The sequence below is a fragment of the Anolis carolinensis genome, chromosome 2 (assembly GCF_035594765.1).
Source record: "Anolis carolinensis isolate JA03-04 chromosome 2, rAnoCar3.1.pri, whole genome shotgun sequence".
Classification (NCBI taxonomy): domain Eukaryota; kingdom Metazoa; phylum Chordata; class Lepidosauria; order Squamata; family Dactyloidae; genus Anolis; species Anolis carolinensis.
Genome location: NC_085842.1, coordinates 211668670 through 211685702, shown reverse-complemented (window position 1 = coordinate 211685702; position 17033 = coordinate 211668670). Strand labels below are relative to the sequence as shown.

Here is a 17033-nt window from a genome sequence, read left to right as displayed (position 1 = left end):
CCCGCCTTCCAGCCAATCACGTTGAGCCATTCCGCGCAGCCCGCTCCCTGATTGGCTCTTGTAGCATCTACCCCATTCAGCGTTTTGATTTGGTCCCAGCTCTAAAGCTTTAAGGATCTACACAGCACTTGAATGGACATGGCTCAATGCTATGGAATCTTCGGATTTGTTGAATCCATCCAAGGATTCCTTGGTACTGAGGCCCTTCCACACAGCTGAATAAAATCCCACATCATCTGCTTTGAACTGGAATATATGGCAGTGTGGACTCAGATAACACCATTCAAAGTACAGTAGATATTGTGGTATTTTCTGCCTTGATATTCTGGGATATAGGACTGTATGGACGGGCCCTTAGTCATCTGTGGTTTGGCAGAAAAGGCCTTGAAAAGTACAACTCCCAGGATTCCATAGTAGTGAAAGTAGTGCCAAACTGCTTTAATTCTGCAGTATAGCAGCACCCAAGATTAGTGACAGTCCTCCTGGACTACAATTCCCAGAAGCCTCCACTGTTTTGGCCAACGATCAAGGATTCTGGGAGCTGAAGTCCAAAACAATTGGAGGCCCAAGTGCAGAATATAAATTATTCCGGAGTCTGCAGAGCCAAGCCAAGGTTCTCATTCTGGCTCTCAACTCCTTTGGGCAAATCCAATGGCCTATCTTTATATTTTCAAAACAAACGCCAAAAAAATCTTCTCTTTCTTTGAAGTTAAATGTGTGTGAGAGAGAAATGTCCTTAAACTGGCACTTAGAATTCCTGGGGTCATTTTCCATCTGATTAATGATAGAGAAGAAAGTTCTGAACTTCTAATTTCTACACTGCCATATAATCCAGATTATCTGCTTTGAACTGGATTATATGAGTCTATACTGCAATCTGGATTTTATATGGCAGTGTAGAAGGGGCCTTAGATATATAGCATATGCACACTTTGTATGCCTTGGGTTACTAATAAAATGTGAAGTTTGGAATATGCCCACTCTGGAATACCATGTAACTATCTCAGGCCCCATCTACACTGCCATATAATGTTGATGTGGTCTGAGTTTGAAACTGCTGCATTATATGGTCAGTGTAGACTCATCTAATGCAGTTCAATGCAGTTCAAGTGAGAGACAATGAGACCAAGCTGGCATAATGCAGTTTCAAACTGCATTATATGGGAGTCTTAGCCTGGTTAATCCTGATTAATCTGCTGCTGTCCCCATCTTCAGCTCCTTTTAAAATGTCCCAGGGCCCTTCCACACAGCCAATTAACCTAGAATATCAAGGCAGAAAATCCCACAATATCTGCTTTGAACTAGGGCCCCTTCCACAAAACAGAATAAAATCCCACATTATCTGAGTGTGGACTCAGTTCAAAGCAGATATTGTGGGATTTTTTGCCTTGATATTCTGGGATATATGGCTGTGTGGAAGGGCCCCTGAGTTATCTGAGTCCACACTGCCATATATTCCAGTTCAAAGCAGATAATGTGGGATTTTATATAGCTGTGTGGAGGGGGTCCCAGTGTGTGTCTCTCTCTTTCCCCCTTTCTTCCTTCAGCTTTGGTGGCTGCAAAATATGATGTATTGATCTATTTATTTATTTATTTATTTATGGCTCTTTTATCCCTCCTTTCTCAAGCCCGGAGGGGACTCAAGGAGGCTTCACAACATAGGCAATGCCTTTAGAAACATAGTAAATAAAAATAACCATATTATAGTATTAGAACAATTGAAACATTTAAATCCATACAAGTTAAAATCGTGCACTCCATAGGTGTAGTCCGGGCTGTTCCATAGGTCAATTACACATCTTTCGTATCTAATTATTGCACTAGATTTTCAAAGGCTTGGTTAAAGAGCCATGTCTTCACTTTTTGCAGAAGGTCAGAAAGGAGGGAGCTGATCTAATCTCCCTGGGGAGGGAGCTCCATAGCTGAGAGGCCACCACCAAGAAGGCTCTCTCTCTCGTCTCCGCCAATCGCGCCTGCGAAAAAGGCAGAGCCGAGAGCAGGGCCTCTCCAGATGATCTTAAACTCCGAGATGGTTCATAGAGGGAGATAAGTTCGGACGGGTAAGCTGGGTCGGAACCATTTAGGGCTTTATAGGCTAAAGCCAGTACTTTGAATTGTGCTCGGTAGCAGATTGGCAGCCAGTGGAGCTGACGCAACAGGGGGGTTGTATGCTCCCTGTACACAGCACCGTTGATCAATCTGGCTGCCACTCGTTGGATCAGTTGCAGCTTCCGAACAGACTTCAAAAGTAACCCCATGTAGACTAAAATTCCCATATACCAGTACAGCTAATAGAGAAGGATAATGGGAGCTCCATTCAATACATAGCTGGTGGGCCACACATTCCCCAGCCCTGTGGATGATTAAACCAATAAGGAGATGAATAACACAAGTCGATCAGTGCAGAAATGATTCTGAGCCTGTGACAAAAATCACCTTTGGAAGATTGGGGCAATTCCATGGAACCTAGCATTTTGGTTCCAGTATCAGCCAGATAATTAAATGCTTCATAGATCCTCCATCTCATCTGTTTCAGCGTCCTCTTATTGGTATGCTCTTCCATGCAGCTGAATAACCACTGCTGTGAGTTTTTTGGGCTGTCTGGCCATGTTCCAGTAGCATTCTCTCCTGACATTTTGACCACATCCATGGCAGGCATCCTCAGAGGTTGAGGGGGTCTATTGCTAACTAAATAAGTGAGGTTTGTATATCTGTGGTCTCAAGCAGACAAGAGTTCTTTCTCCCACCCTGGACATTCCACAGATATAAAGATCTCACTCACTTAGTTTCCAACAGACAGGATGCCTGCCATAGATGTGGGCAAAACGTCAGGAGAGAATGCTTCTGGAACATGGTCGTACAGCCTGGAAAACTCACAGCAACCCAGCCATTCAGGCCATGAAAGCCTTCAACAACAGACTGACATACTTATTTTAAAAGGGGGGGCCTAAATACCTTAAAGACATCAGATCACTTCTGATCTTGGAAGCTAAGCAAGGGCAGCTCTGGTTAGTACCTAAATCTAAATGGGAGACTGCCAACAAATACTAGATGCTGTAAGCTATATTTTAGAGGAAGAAAATTACAAAATCACCACTGAGGATCCTTCGACTAAGAAAACCCTATGAAATCCATGGAGTCACCATAGGTGGATTGGTGACTTGAAGACACACTCACACAAATGTTTTTTTCCAGAAGAATCACACTGAGTCAGGCTGAATTAGGGAAACAAATTTTTATTCTCATAATTATCAATAATACACTTTAAGTATTTTTACTTCTTTTTTTTTCAAGTGTCTGGCTTCTAAGATTATTATTATTTTATCACAACGGCCAGTAGAAAAATAACCAAACTCTTAAAAACAAAAGCGCTCCTAAGCGCTTCCCACAAAGATAGGGCGGGCGAGGCGAGAATGGGAGAGCGGTTGTGGGGCCATTTTGGGAGTGGGATGTTATGGGTGAGGAAGGGACATGTTTAGGGAACAGTTCACAAAGAACTCAGGTTTTTTTATGTACAGAGCAACTAGGTGTCAATGGCTGCGCAGATGCCCTGTGTTGGAGCAAACAACTGGAAGAGTGAAAGCTGGTCCTTGTAAATTCCCTGGAGAGGACAATCGCAACCATAAATGTCATTTTCCAATGTGCTTAATTTCAATTCATCTCTGTTTGCTCCATCCACAAACCACTGTACCTCAGTGCCTCTTCAGCAATAAGATGAATCCATGATGTTACACTGTTATCCATCCCTCCTTCCCAGGTCTGGGAACACAACTGGTGAGATTGGACTCATGGTTCCCTATGGAAGAACTGTTTTGCTTCACCAGCCTGGCTCCTATTGGGCCCAGTATGAATTCTCACTATGACAAGTAGTCTGCAAAAACAAGCATAGCCTCCAGCGAAAAATCAGTGCCTCCGAGGAAGTTTCCAACAAAAGAAGTTGAGAGAACAGATATTTTTTAAAAAAAATAATAAATAAAGATGACATTTACCCCCACTTGCCACATCTTCAAGGAAGCCTTTAACAATTCGTATTTCCCAATAAATATGGCTCACAAAACTTGTGGCCCACTTGTCCACACACACATTCACACCAGTCATATATATTTATAGAGCAAACCAACTAGGATTCAATAGACCTGCTTATCTCCTTCTCAGTAAAGCTGCCAGCCCCCTGTTTTCTGCCTAGCTTGTGACTACAAAACTGATGGGGGAGAATGGGATTGTCACACTGTATAAGTGAACTGTTCATCTCAATAGCTTAAATACTGTGAAGGGTGTACCAAATGTCAGCCCTGCTTTTGAGACTCCCACTCCATTCGTGATGGTTCTGTAATGATGACTGCAGATCCAAGAATCATTACAAAACATACACCATTTTGTAATGCGAGTCTTCAAGCTTCCTTCTCAACATATCCCTTCTCACCTGTAGCAACAGCAGCTCATATATTACCATGAAAGTGCTTCAAAATGCCCTCTACAGAGCACAACCTGGGCACAGAAAAGGAGAAGCCCTAACTTCTGTCTTCTTTATGAGGCCCTTGGCGTTATTAAAGTGATTGCAATAACATATTCCAAATAAAGCATCAAAGGATTGCTCAGCTTAGGTGCCATTATTTCTCTTCAGTAGTTCAATACAAGGCAGAGGGTGGGATTCACACAAAAAGAGGATTGTCCTTTCAGCCCACCTCTTTATCTTATGCCATGCCTCTCATTGGTAACATTCATGATCACAACAGAAAGGGAACCATGGAGCTTTGGCTACTCCCTTCCAAGAAACCCTGTACTATGTTTCCATCCAGTTCTCTGCTCCCAGCATCTTGCTTCCCAATGCCACACAACTTCAATACATATAAAGATCAACCAAGTATTGCAAAAGAATGAGAGGGAGAGAGAGATGGGCGGGCAGCCTTTTGTCCATTCAGTGTTGTCCAGTGGGACAGAATTGCTTCTTGTTCTAGAGAGGCATTGACTTGGTTGAGGCTGGAGTAGAAAAGGGCTTCAAGCCATAGTGTAGACAGCTCACAAGATAGAAGATCCAAATTGTATGCATGCCCATCTTTACGTTTTCCCTAGAATCTGAGGCTGTTCCAGAGATCTAGGGAACATGCACTTCTGTGAGGCTGAGAAACGGTGCTGCCTGGGACAGCATTTAATTTAATATCCCCTGGACTGGTGGGCCTTACATGTAAGATGAACCAAGTGAGAGACCCCTCTAGATGTCTGATGTCCCCTAAATCAGCCTTCCCTAACGTGACGGTTGGCCTACACCTCGCTTCATCCCCAGGCCATGCAGGTAGCTGGGGACAATGGGCACACGTCTCAGGTGGGGGAAGTCTGCCTTGGATGAAAATGGCCTTAGCACCACTGTTCTCAGGGATGAGAAAGATGCTCCTCATCCTCATCCTTTTTGTAATAGAAAGTGCCAATCTTGTCCATCTATCAATTTATCAGGGATAAAAAGAGTTGGCATTTGTGTTTCTGCAACAACACAACTCTAATTTGCTGGTGAAAGGATGGAGGTAAACAATCTGTGTCCTCAGGACAGTTTCTCCAGGCCAACACTTTGATCCCTTTATACATAAGAAAGGTGTTCTAGCTTTATTTTCCCAGCCATAATAGGTAAAGCCTCTGTTCCCACCCCACCACCCCCATTTCCAAAGTGCTTATCACATACCCCAGTTCTAGCAAGGACCAGAGACTTCTGCTAAGAGGAGAGAGGGACAGCTGGTAGATTATGGGCTATAGCCATACCAATGTTATTATTTTTCCTCAGGCCAAGCTGAGCAGGAAAACCAGAAGACTGGCTTTTTGAGTCTCATTCCTCTGCTGGTCCAATAAATCCAACTTCTGTTTAAGTGAGAAGCAATTACTCTACAATTGGGTAGAGCATTTAAAAATAAGAAACCCCTCCAAAAAGAAGGACAGCATTTCATAAATAAAGACTGAACACACACGTGCAGCCTGTTCAGACCTATACCAGATCCCTTACTAGTTCATATATTAAAACATCATCCTTTAACCCTACAGGAGACGTCATGCATCTGTTCCACTTTTTTTGAAGCTTTCTCAATGGGCCGTTTTAGCCCCTATTACCATCTGTTCCTTTGGTTCTCCACACCAGCTAAATTAGCTTCTTGCATCTCTTTCAAACACATATACATATGCATATTTTCCCCCAACACAAAAGGGCAGCTTTGGCCTGGGAGGAAAGGAGAGCCCCTGCCCTTCCTGAAAAGAAAAAAAAAAGATCTGGGACTTAATACAGATTGATTGTTTACAAGGAAAGAGAAAAAAAAGGGGGGGATATCCCACTCCTGAAAGTGGGGCAGTGGGTTTTAAGAGAGGCCCTGCCCTCTTGGTCCATACCAAGTACGGTGTGCCAGGTGACTTGCAGGGCTGGTCCCTGTCCAGAAGAGGTGGTCAGTTTGGCCTCAAAGGCTATCAGAGCACAGTGTTCTCGGTGCAGCTGCCACCCAGGGATGAGCGGAAAGCCTGCAGCTGGGAGACCCCATGGAGATGAACGCAGGCCGCTGCTACCACCAGCACATGGAAGATCTGGTGGGAGTGGAACTGGAGAGAAGAAAGGAGAAGGAGAAGAAGGAGAAGGAGAGGAATGGAGAGGAGATGGTGATGGAGGAGCAGGGGGAGGAGTGGGAGGAGGAGGAGGAGGAGAAGGAGAGGAAGAGGAATAGATGGCAATGGAGGAGCAGGAGGAGAAGGAGGAAGAATGACATTTGAATCCAGGACTTTGACATGCTGACAGAGCTTGAAAACATTCCTTTTGAGCTACAACTCTCTGAACAAACCCAGCCCTTAAAGCCCACTTCCAGCTAAGTAACCATCACCCATGACAACATACGTACCCATATGTCACACTTGCCAGGGAAAAAGCGTTCAGGAATTCGGGCTGCGTAGAGCCCAACCCCCAGGATGTAGAGGACAGCCATGAGGAAGAGCCACCCAATCTGTCCCACCGTTGTGGCCTTGATGAAGCCTTCTGCGATCATGAAATGGAGGGTGGGCACCAGCCCGCTCAGCCCTAGGCCCAGAAACACCCCTGCCCCACCCCAACCCCCAAAGAAAAAGAGATTACTGCTGGAATGAGCTTCTGCTGCAGGTTCCTAGGAACCATGACTGATGAGGCCTCAGCATCCAAGAACTGGGGCCAACAATGGAGAAAGCATCCCTGAGCATGCATAACATATTGTTTCATTAATAAGTATAAACAATCAAATCACAGAATAAGAAACAACCTAGAAGAACATCCAACTTGATTTGCTGATATTAATTTGAAGAATCTCACAGGCCATTATGCTGTCTTTTCTAAACACTCCCACAATGTACACTCAGCTCTCCATATTTTTACAGATTTGTTTAAAATGTTCTCCCAAGAAATATCTAGGTCCTCCAGAATGATCCTATAGTCAACATCCAGCAAAGGTCATGCAGGTGAACCTAGATATTTTAGAAAGCTGTTCTCCCAGGTAAAAAAAAAATCACAATATTTAAAAATCTGGATTGGCATTTAGTATTTATCAAATGGAAAACCCTTTGGAGAGCCACAAACTGCCTGTTTCTGTTCCATGACATTGCTAATGTCAACTCTCTGGAACCAAATAACTGCCCTGTTTCAAAAATGTGGGTTGGTCTCTTTTCCTCCTGTCAGACACATGTGTAACTAGCTGCCTCCCACACTTTGCTGTCTGAGGCAGGCACTTCAGAGTCCTTTATGAAAGAACTGTCCCTACTGAGCCTCAGATCATGTGCCCACATCCAGTCCATCGATACCTTCAGGCAATAATTCTGGCTTCCCACAGCATTTCTGGCATCAGACTGAAAAGCTGGGAATCTTCAGCACAGAAATGAAATTCTAAGAGAAATTCTTCCAACAAAGGATGAAAATAGCAAAAAGCAGGCCCCTTTCAGGAGCGTGAGAGCTGACCATCCCCGGGGTGGGGGTGGGGGGGTGGGGGAAGAGAAGCCATAACCTCACTGTGCCATTTTCTGAGAAAATTCAGCCAAGCAGGGCTGGAATACTGCAGAATGCTGACCCCCCAAATGCTGTATGAGCCAAATGTCCTGGGACATGGCTGATCTCACATTTGGCACTTCCTACCTGGGTCTGGCTCCATCCCTGTTGTCCTTCTGTTGACAGGGAAAGATCTGTTTGTATATATGGACCTTGGAAAATGGCTCAATGCAAAGAAAGAGGTTCCAAGGGTGGATTGTGGGTTTCCCCACACTAAGATTTGCCGAAGCACATATGCAAAGTGTCACGGTTTGATGAAGCTCATACTCACAAATCAGAAAAACAAATATCTAAGATATGGCATGTGTGTGCTAAATAAGGCATAATCAAATGCTGGCTGAATTGAGTGGTGGTGAGATTGAAAAGTGGGAATGAAGGGAATCGGGGGAGTAACTGGAAACCTGGTGTAACATTTTGTTAATGTTACACCATGAGGTCCCACTCCTTTTAAGTTGTTATTAGCTCTCTAAATAGATATAGATAGATAGATAGATAGATAGATAGATAGATAGATAGATAGATAGAGCAGTGTGTGTAATGGGAAGAATACATAAATTACCTGCCCGGACTGCTCGGTACTGTGGAGTGGCGAAGTGATCCCACTGGGACACCATGATGGCAGTCACACCCAGCACACAAATGATGATGAGGTAGATGAGTTGGGGTTGTGGGGAACAGTAGAAGGAGTAATACAGCCAGGGTACAAAACTGCCCATGGTGAGCAAGGCAATTCCAGAGTAGTCCAATCTGTCCAAAAGAATAGACAATAAAACACATGTCCCTGAGTAGTTAAGAGACTTGGGATCAGGTAGTGTCCAGAGCAGAGATTTACATTTGGAGAACTGTGTTTACTTCAGTCTTTGCATTAAGAAGATAAGCCATATTGTATTGTTACAGAGTGGACTATGAAGGACCTCTGGCCAGCAAAACAGAGTTGAAAAGAGATGTAGCAATAGGGGCGAGGAGGAGCAAATGCAGACATTGCCTCTCCAAAATAAGAAATCTGTCCACCTAAAGTAAATGATTTTCAGCGTTCTCCATCTCTGATTTAATGAAACAATTTGGCTAATGATGTCAGTTTATGCTCTTGTAACTACTGAATGAGATCCCAGCAATTATTTGTAAATTTTTAAAATTGTTTTTTCTGCTCATAGCATTATGGACAAAAAAAATGGAGACCTGTGCTATAACTTAAAGGTAAAGGTTTCCCCTTGACATTAAGTTTAGTCGAGTCCGACTTTGAGGGGTGGTGCTCATCTCCATTTCTAAGCTGAAGAGCCAGCGTTGTCCGTAGATGCCTCCAAGGTCATGTGGCCAGCATGACTGCATGGAGCACTGTCACCTTCCTGTCGAAGCCGTACCTATTCATCTTCTCACATCTGCATGTTTTCGAACTGCTAGGTTGGCAGAAGCTGGAGCAAACAATGGGAGCTCACTCCATCCTGTGAATTTGAACCACTGACCTTCCAGTCAGCAAGTTCTTTAGCTCAGCAGTTTAACCCGCTGTGCCACTGAGGCCCGTGCTATACACAATGACAAATGTATCAGTCATATTGCAAACTACCCAAACAATACAGTTTACATGTCATAAGTGACACCCAGAATCAGATATGGGTTTAGAGGGCATAAACATGACATTTGAATTTTTCCATCTTATGTCTGCACCACCAAAAGGTTTTTGTGATAGTAATAGCATTGTTTTGGTCTACACCAGAAGTGGTAATCATGCAGTCCTCTAAATATTACTGAATTGTAATTCCAAACTGCCCTAGTTAGTCTAGCCTATGGGGATAAATGTTAGGAATACCACTCTGCTTGCCATGTGTCCCAGATGCTTAGGGGTGAAAGAATTGCAGACTTACTTGGAGAAGGTGCGGGAAACTTTCTCAGAATGGCAGTAGACAGTGTGGAACAGCCAGGAGAAGCAGAGACAAAGAATGGCTCCTAAGAAGAACATGCCAAAGACGACTCGCTCCTGGATCGGGGCAACGTATTTCATGTTGGGGCTGATCATGTATCCAATGCCCAAGACCAGAAAGAAGAGGAATCCTGAGAAGAGAAAAGAACATGACCTACATATCCCAAACATATTAGGAATGGTGGAATACAAGAATCTGCTCACTCAGAACTAGGCAGATAAGGGAGCATTCCCAAATCAAAATTAAGAGGGAATAACAGTTAGGTCTTGAAGTGTGACCGTTGGGTTAAATAACTAGAGCTAAATGTATTGATTCATCTCTTGCAGAGCTCAGTTTTGGACTACAAATGTCTCTGATGACTGTAGAATTTGAGAAATTATAGTCCAAACGTAACTTTTCTGATCTGTAGACCAAGAAATGACAAAAGGTTACAATAACAGGCAACATACAACATACTGGTGCATCAGAATTCTCTGTTACAAAATTCCATTCTCAATCTGAGATAATGGAGCAGTCTACTCGTCTCCCCCGACTTTTAATTTACAACATTGGTGAGGAATATATCTTCCAGCCCCTTTAGTTCTAGACAACATAACCAATGGTGAAAGATGATACACAACCTCAGTTGGAGATTTTTAATTGCCTCAACCTTGCTGTACAGAGAGTGTACTGTATACCTCTCTGTTTATAGCAAAGCTTTTAAGAATACTTCATTTTCTTATTGTTGCTGAGTGCCTTCAAGTTGTTTCCAATTCATGTTGACCCTAAAGTGTCATGGGGGTTTCTGGGGCTGAGAGTGTGTGACTCACCCAAGTCACCCAGCAGGAAATCAAACCCTGGCCTCCAGAGCTCAAACCACTATATCATACTGGCTCCACCCTCAGTGGATACATGCAGACACTGAAGCTTGCTAACACATATAGTAATAAGAATTTTATCTGTTAGAGAGCTACGTTTGGATTATCCAATAACAATCCTATATGTTGAGAAAGAACATGTTTCAAACATCATGTTAATAAGAAAACATTCTGAAATTGAAATAGCTGTCATGAAATAACAAGATTGGTTAACACTTAACTTTTTCACATTGCAAAATGCCAAATAACTCTATTCTATTCTAAATCAAAACCAGATTGTTCCCCTTCCCTTCCCTTTGCCTACTCTCTGGAGTGCCATCACACTGGAACTTACCAAGCAGATGCGTCCAGATGTTTCCAGTCTCTGTGTGGAGGCGAAAGATGCTGCGGAAGCAGGCGCGGAATGAAGGCATGGGTGGCCGGTGGCCATGTAGAAGGAAGTCGTTATCCTTTAGCCAGTCAGGCAGTACATCATAAGGCATGACACGCCAGCGGCCCTCCCACACCTACAGAAAGAGAAGAGAGGCTAGAGGGGACTCAGAAAGGAGATTGCTTGTGTTTTTCTTGGAATTGTTTGAGTAAAAATATTGTGTATTCTTTGCAGTGTAAGAGGGAACTAACCAACATACACTCACTCACCTTTTCCCTATCCCAACATCAATTCTAGAAATGAGTCAGGTGAGGACAGAAATGACACCTTGAAGCGGAAAGGAAGAGGAGAGAGAAGACCCACTAATTTCCCACCAACCAGATGACCTTTTCCATGTAGACACCAGGCATCCCTGCCATTGCTTTATACGTGAATAAACAAATGCATATCTGCACTTTTCTTGCCTGTTTGGTCCATTAGCTACAAATTGGCTTGTTAAAAGCCACTGCATTCTCTGCCTTATCCCACCACTTTCTAGTTGGAAAAACAATACTTGTGACACGTAAAAGTTATTGAGGCTCAACAGTGTTAAAGTTGCAAGGATTCCGCAGGTAATCTCTGTGTGGTACTTTGAATACTTGAAATGGATAATGTACATGCCACAATATTTATTCTTGCTAAAACTGAAAGATGGGTTATAAATTTAGTCTATTGCCTGCAGTTAATTCCCACTTGCCTGAATCTGGCAGCAGTCCTCCTCTGAATCTTCTGAATCATAACTGTCTTTTCTTCTCCATCTCGCCTCATCCCGCCAGCCCATGTATACCAGAAGAGTGGGCCTTACTACTTTTAAAGTTATTGGTCCTTTCCTTCTTTCTAGTTCTGGTTAATATGGCTTGTGGGATTTGCTCCTTTCACAACCAGCCCTGGAGCTGGTTTACAAGTTGCGGTCATGGCATAGGAAAATGATCACAGTGTTGTGTGATAATTCACAGAACACTCTTCAGACCGAACTGCTGTGGCTGCTGTGCCTTTCTCTGCTTGCTGGGGCTGGGAAGGAGGAGGACACTGGACAGCAGCTGAAGTCATAATGTCAGTCACTGTCATGACATATTAGTTTGCCTTAGCATAGATTGGGCTCATGCAAGAAGAAAAGGACAGGGATCAGTTGGTAGGAGGACAACCACTGTGAAGGAAGACACTGAATGCCTACATTTGTGCCAGGACCATGGGAATTTTTGAAATGTTTGACGGCTCAGAGAATTATGCTGCTGACCTTCATGACAAATTCTTCCATTTTCTCCATAGCATGATGGGCCTGAAGTGGCAACATCAGGACCCGAACGGGATCTGGGCCGATCTCATCTTCGTCCAAGTCTGGGTCATCGGACCCCCAGCCTTTGGGCTCAATCCTCATGTCAACACCATCCTGAAAGAAACCACACACAGCAGAGTGAGGTCTGCATCAGAGATATGAAAAAGCATGGCTCTCTAGATGTTGTTGAAGTGCATTTTGCATAGGCCACAGCCACATAACCAATGGTGTTGGGAATACAATTCCACAACTGTATACAGAACAATTCAGGGGAATGGTAGGAGCAAGGAACATAGTCTAGAGTTTTCCTCCATGACGGTATCCAGAAGTGGCTATCAGTGGATCAGAATATAAAAATACTTTCCCTCTTATTATCAGGGAAAATAGGTTTCCCCGTCCTCCCCCAGGAATAAGGATATTAGCCTTCAAGTTGGCCTCAGATGTGATCTATTGATTTCTAGGTAAGATAACTGATTCGTACAGTTAGCCCTTCATATTTGCTGGGGCTAGTGATTCAGGATAAAGAAATTGCTATCTCCAGAACAACTTTATGGTCAACTTCTGCTGGAAGCTGATCATCACACTGCACAAGGGGACCCAGAGAATGGTTCTCTCTGGAAATCTCTAAGTCCTCCAGCATGGCCATAGAATCACATTGGAGGGCCCAGAAATTCCTAGAAAAAACATTTTTAGTTCAAAACTATGAATAATCAATTCAAAAATGCAAAAGTCGAAGCACGACTGTACTTCTATGTTCAAAGATAGACTATGTCTCTTCATACTAAGACTAGAGTGGGAAACTAAGGTCCCATAATATACTTTTCACATCTTGTTTGTGAGTATCCAGACATGTGGATAGATAGATGATAGATAGATAGATAGATAGATAGATAGATAGATAGATAGATAAGCTTTCAATATCATAGGGAAGAGTTAATACCCCTGTGGTGTTTGTTTTGCTATCTGTGCCCCTGTTCAGAAGATTTCATCTCACTTTCTGTCCCTGTGGCAATTGGATTTTGAAAATTTTGGGTTGTCGTGGAGACAAGAATTGGTGATAAAGCTTCAGTGGAGACATGTTTTTCCCATGATAACTCTCCCAGTAGTGAATTTCCCTTCCTAGGGATAGATTTCCTCTCACTTCCTGATGTCTCAGGAGTAGCATGTAAGTCAGAAGTTTGTAACTCAGGGACTGCCTGTAATTTGTCTAATCAACACATTATTGTGTTTTTAATTTCACTATTGGAGGATGAGCATAAGGATGGGGAACAGAACTTGTGTTGTAGTGGCTAGCACGGAAGGAAAGATCCTTAAAACAATTGTTGCTCATACTAGAATTAGAAAAAGAGTCCTTTTTGTAAGCATCCAAGGACTTTTGGTTAGGTCTCAACTTTTAAGAGCTGCAGGGATCCATTCCAGATAAAATCTCTCTGAGGACCAGCCTCTACATCTACACTGTGAAATTAATGCAGCTTGACACCACTTGAACTGCCATGGCTGAATGCTATGGAATTATGGGGGTGGTAGTTTGGCAAGATCTGTTGCCTTCTCTGCCAAATAGAGCTGGTGCTTCACCAAACTACAACTCCCAGGATTCCACAGCATTGAGCCAGGGTTGTAAAAGCGGTGCCAAGCTGCATTCTTTCTACAGTGTAGGTGCACCCCAAGATTCAAGGGAGAGGTACAAAAGACCAAGACTGCAGGGAAGGAGACCTAGTTGAGTGGTCTTCTTTGCACTCACCTGACCAGTGTCCTCTCGCAGCAATGGCCTCGTTTCCGCCAGCGCCTCCTCCCCCCGGTACCCTGCGCACCACCCGGCCCGCTCCCTCCGGGGCTCCATGATGGTGGCGGGGAGAGGGGAGGGGCTCTCTTCGCTGAGGCCTCTTCACAGGCAGAGGCTCAGTTTCCTCTGCGAACCACCATCCCCATCGTCCTCACTGTCTCTGTGAAAAAGCAGAACAGGTCAGAGTGTACAGGGATGGATGGGTCCTTGGATCCCTTTTACCCATTCTTTGCAAAGTAACTATCACACCTCATTGAATAATCTGCAGCGACCATCACCCCACTTCCAGATTTGCCTCACAGGGGACCTTTTATCAGGCAACCTTGGCTGCAGCTGCACTGTAGAATTAATGCATTTTGACACCCCTTTAACTGCCATGTCACAATATTGTGGGATCATTGGTGCTGTAGTCTTAAAAGGCCTTTATCCTTCTCTGTTAATGAGAGCTGGTACCTCACTAAATTACAACTCTCATGTTTCATAGCACTGAGCCTTGGCAGTGAAAGTGGTATTAAAATTGCATTAATTCTACCCTTATTTCCTTGACTGTCATTCTTTGTTTTCATTCATAATGCACACACCATTACTCTCACATCCAGGCTGAAGGAAAGCCCTCCTACTCCAAAATAGCTCCACTCTCCTCGGCTTTTATTTCCCTTTCTCCATGCCCCTTTCTTGAAAAATAGAGCAAACTCTCAGATAACTGGAACACTCAACCACATGGCAAAATAATCCAAAATATAATATCTTAAATAAAAATTTAAAAAAGTGTATAATACAGTAAAACTGTACTACATTCACTTAAGGTTTTTATATCATGTCAGAAGCAACTTGAGAACATACTGCAAGTCACTTCTGGTGTGAGAGAACTGGATGTCTACAGAGACGTTGCCCAGGGGACGCCCGGATGTGTTACCATCCTGCTGGGAGGCTTCTCTTATGTCCCTGCAAGTTAGAGCTGACAAACGGAAGCTTACCCCATCTTGAGGATTCGAACCGGCAACCTTCAGGTCAGCAACTCAACCTTCAGGTCAGCAGTCCAGCTGGCACAAGGGTTTAACCCATTGCGCCACCACTGGCTCATTGGTTTGCTTTTATTTGTCTTAATTCACAAGTCAATGCAGAGTTTATGGTACGGTACAGTAATAGGTATAAGGTAAAGGTTTCCCCTGACGTTAAGTCCAGTCATGTCTTACTCTGGGGGTTGGTGCTTATCTCCATTTCTAAGCCGAAGAGCCGGTGTTGTCTGTAGACACCTCCAAGGTCATGTGGCCAGCATGATTGCATGGAGCACCGCTACCTTCCCGCCAGAGTGGTACCTATTGATCTACTCACATTTGCATGTTTTCGAACTGCTAGGTTGGCAGGAGCTGGAGCTAACAGCGGCCACTCACGCCGCTCCCAGAGATTGAACCTGGGACCTTTCGGTCTCCAGCTCAGTGCTTTAACACACTTTGCCACCGGGGCTCCTCACAGAGTAATAACAGTAATAGTTAGCCCTATTTTTAATAGCAAGTGTCAAGCCACCAAAAACAACATTTATCTGGCACCTACCACTTTGAGTCTTTTGTTAAGAGTGAAAAAGCAATATATAAACAATAACAACAACAACAATAAAAAAACAAATAATCTACCAATCTCTATGAATTGAGAGTGTCCATCCCCAATACCATTTCTCCAAATACACATTCCCATCAGGTAATGCCTTGCTGTTTCCAAGCCGTGGTTGGAGCATCACAACAACAACATGGTCAAGGGAATCTATCCGCAGCACTTCTCCCTTGGGTTCAAAAGTGGTGCCACTGCATATCGGGCTCCAGGTGTGGTTCCCTGGCGTACCGTGGCAGGTTTGCAAGCAGAAAAGGTGGTCCAGGGCCATCACTGATTGCTCCGCATCCATTCTTGTTCGCAGCCCCATTCACACAGCATCACGTCACCAAATCCCAGCAGACCAATCCCTAGGCTTCCTGGCTCAAGCATCCTTTCCTGAGACTGCTCCTCCTCCTTCCCCCAAACCCTTAGGCCTCCCCAGTATTTCTGCCCTCCCCTCCCATCACCTTCCCCTCCACCCCATTCCCTCCATTGAACCCTCACCCAAGCGCCTGAGCATCAGCACCAGCAGCAGCATCAGGACCCAGGTAGCCCCCTTCAAGCCCCGCCTCGCCCTCTGATAGGCCACCCGCCCTGCCCATCAGATTCGGATCACTTCCTGCCACAGCCAGAGCATCCCTCTCGACTGGGATTGGTCCAGCATTTAAAGAAGAAGGAAAATAAGGAAGCCGCACAAGAGCGACAGAACTTCCGGCACTCGCAGGCATCCTCCCTTCTGACGTCGCCATGGCAACGCTTAAAGGGCCACGCACTTATGTCTGGGGGAGGAGACCAAGAAAATGGATGTGAATGTGAAATAGATACATAGGTTTTTGAGCATAATTAATGTACGGTGGGAATTAAAGGGGGGGGGGTGTCAGTGTCCTTGATGTGGGACACCAAACCCCAGCGGATATCGAGAACCCACTGTCGCTGTCTATATAAGTACGAGTGTGACAGGTCTCTCTGCGCATGCCTGAGCCCCCTTTTTAACTCAGTGCCATGGAATAGTGGGGGTTGTAGTTTGCTGAGGCGCTAGCCCCCTTGGGCAGAGGAGACTCAAGGCGGTGTGAAACTACAACTCCCATGATGCTCTAGCAGTAGCCCGGAAAGGGGACACAGAAGAAGAGCCCGCCTCAAAGGGCTTCTTTGTGTCTCAGCAGTATCAAT

At 44.4% G+C, this 17033-nt stretch overlaps 1 protein-coding gene across 4 annotated transcripts; it reads right to left on the bottom strand.

Moving 5' to 3' along the window:
• Positions 1 to 3216: 3216 nt before the first annotated feature.
• On the bottom strand, positions 3217 to 16519 carry LOC100564437 (adiponectin receptor protein 1). 4 transcript variants are annotated; one of them, XM_008103565.3, is made up of 8 exons: positions 16368 to 16518; positions 14232 to 14433; positions 12452 to 12604; positions 11140 to 11311; positions 9892 to 10078; positions 8589 to 8776; positions 6864 to 7057; positions 3217 to 6570 (listed from the first exon to the last, which is right to left on the bottom strand). In XM_008103565.3, the coding sequence occupies exons 2-8, from the start codon at positions 14328 to 14330 to the stop codon at positions 6442 to 6444; spliced, it is 1122 nt and encodes a 373-aa protein (XP_008101772.2). In that variant the 5' UTR covers positions 14331 to 14433; positions 16368 to 16518; the 3' UTR covers positions 3217 to 6441. The 4 variants fall into 4 exon arrangements, with proteins under 4 accessions (XP_008101772.2, XP_003216757.2, XP_062827742.1 ...); XM_003216709.4 differs by lacking the exon at positions 16368 to 16518 and adding an exon at positions 16113 to 16320; XM_062971672.1 differs by lacking the exon at positions 6864 to 7057 and having other exon boundaries at positions 16368 to 16519.
• Between the last annotated feature and the right edge of the window lie 514 nt (positions 16520 to 17033).

Coding starts and splice junctions, on each gene's coding strand:
- LOC100564437 (XM_008103565.3), bottom strand. CDS start 14,330: ATGGAGCCCCGGAGGGAGCGGGCCGGGTGGTGCGCAGGGTACCGGGGG. Junction 11,312..12,451: donor TGGAAGAATTTGTCATGAAG/GTCAGCAGCATA, acceptor CTCTTTCTGTAG/GTGTGGGAGGGCCGCTGGCG. Junction 6,571..6,863: donor CTGGCAAGTGTGACATATGG/GTACGTATGTTG, acceptor TCTTCTCTCCAG/TTCCACTCCCACCAGATCTT.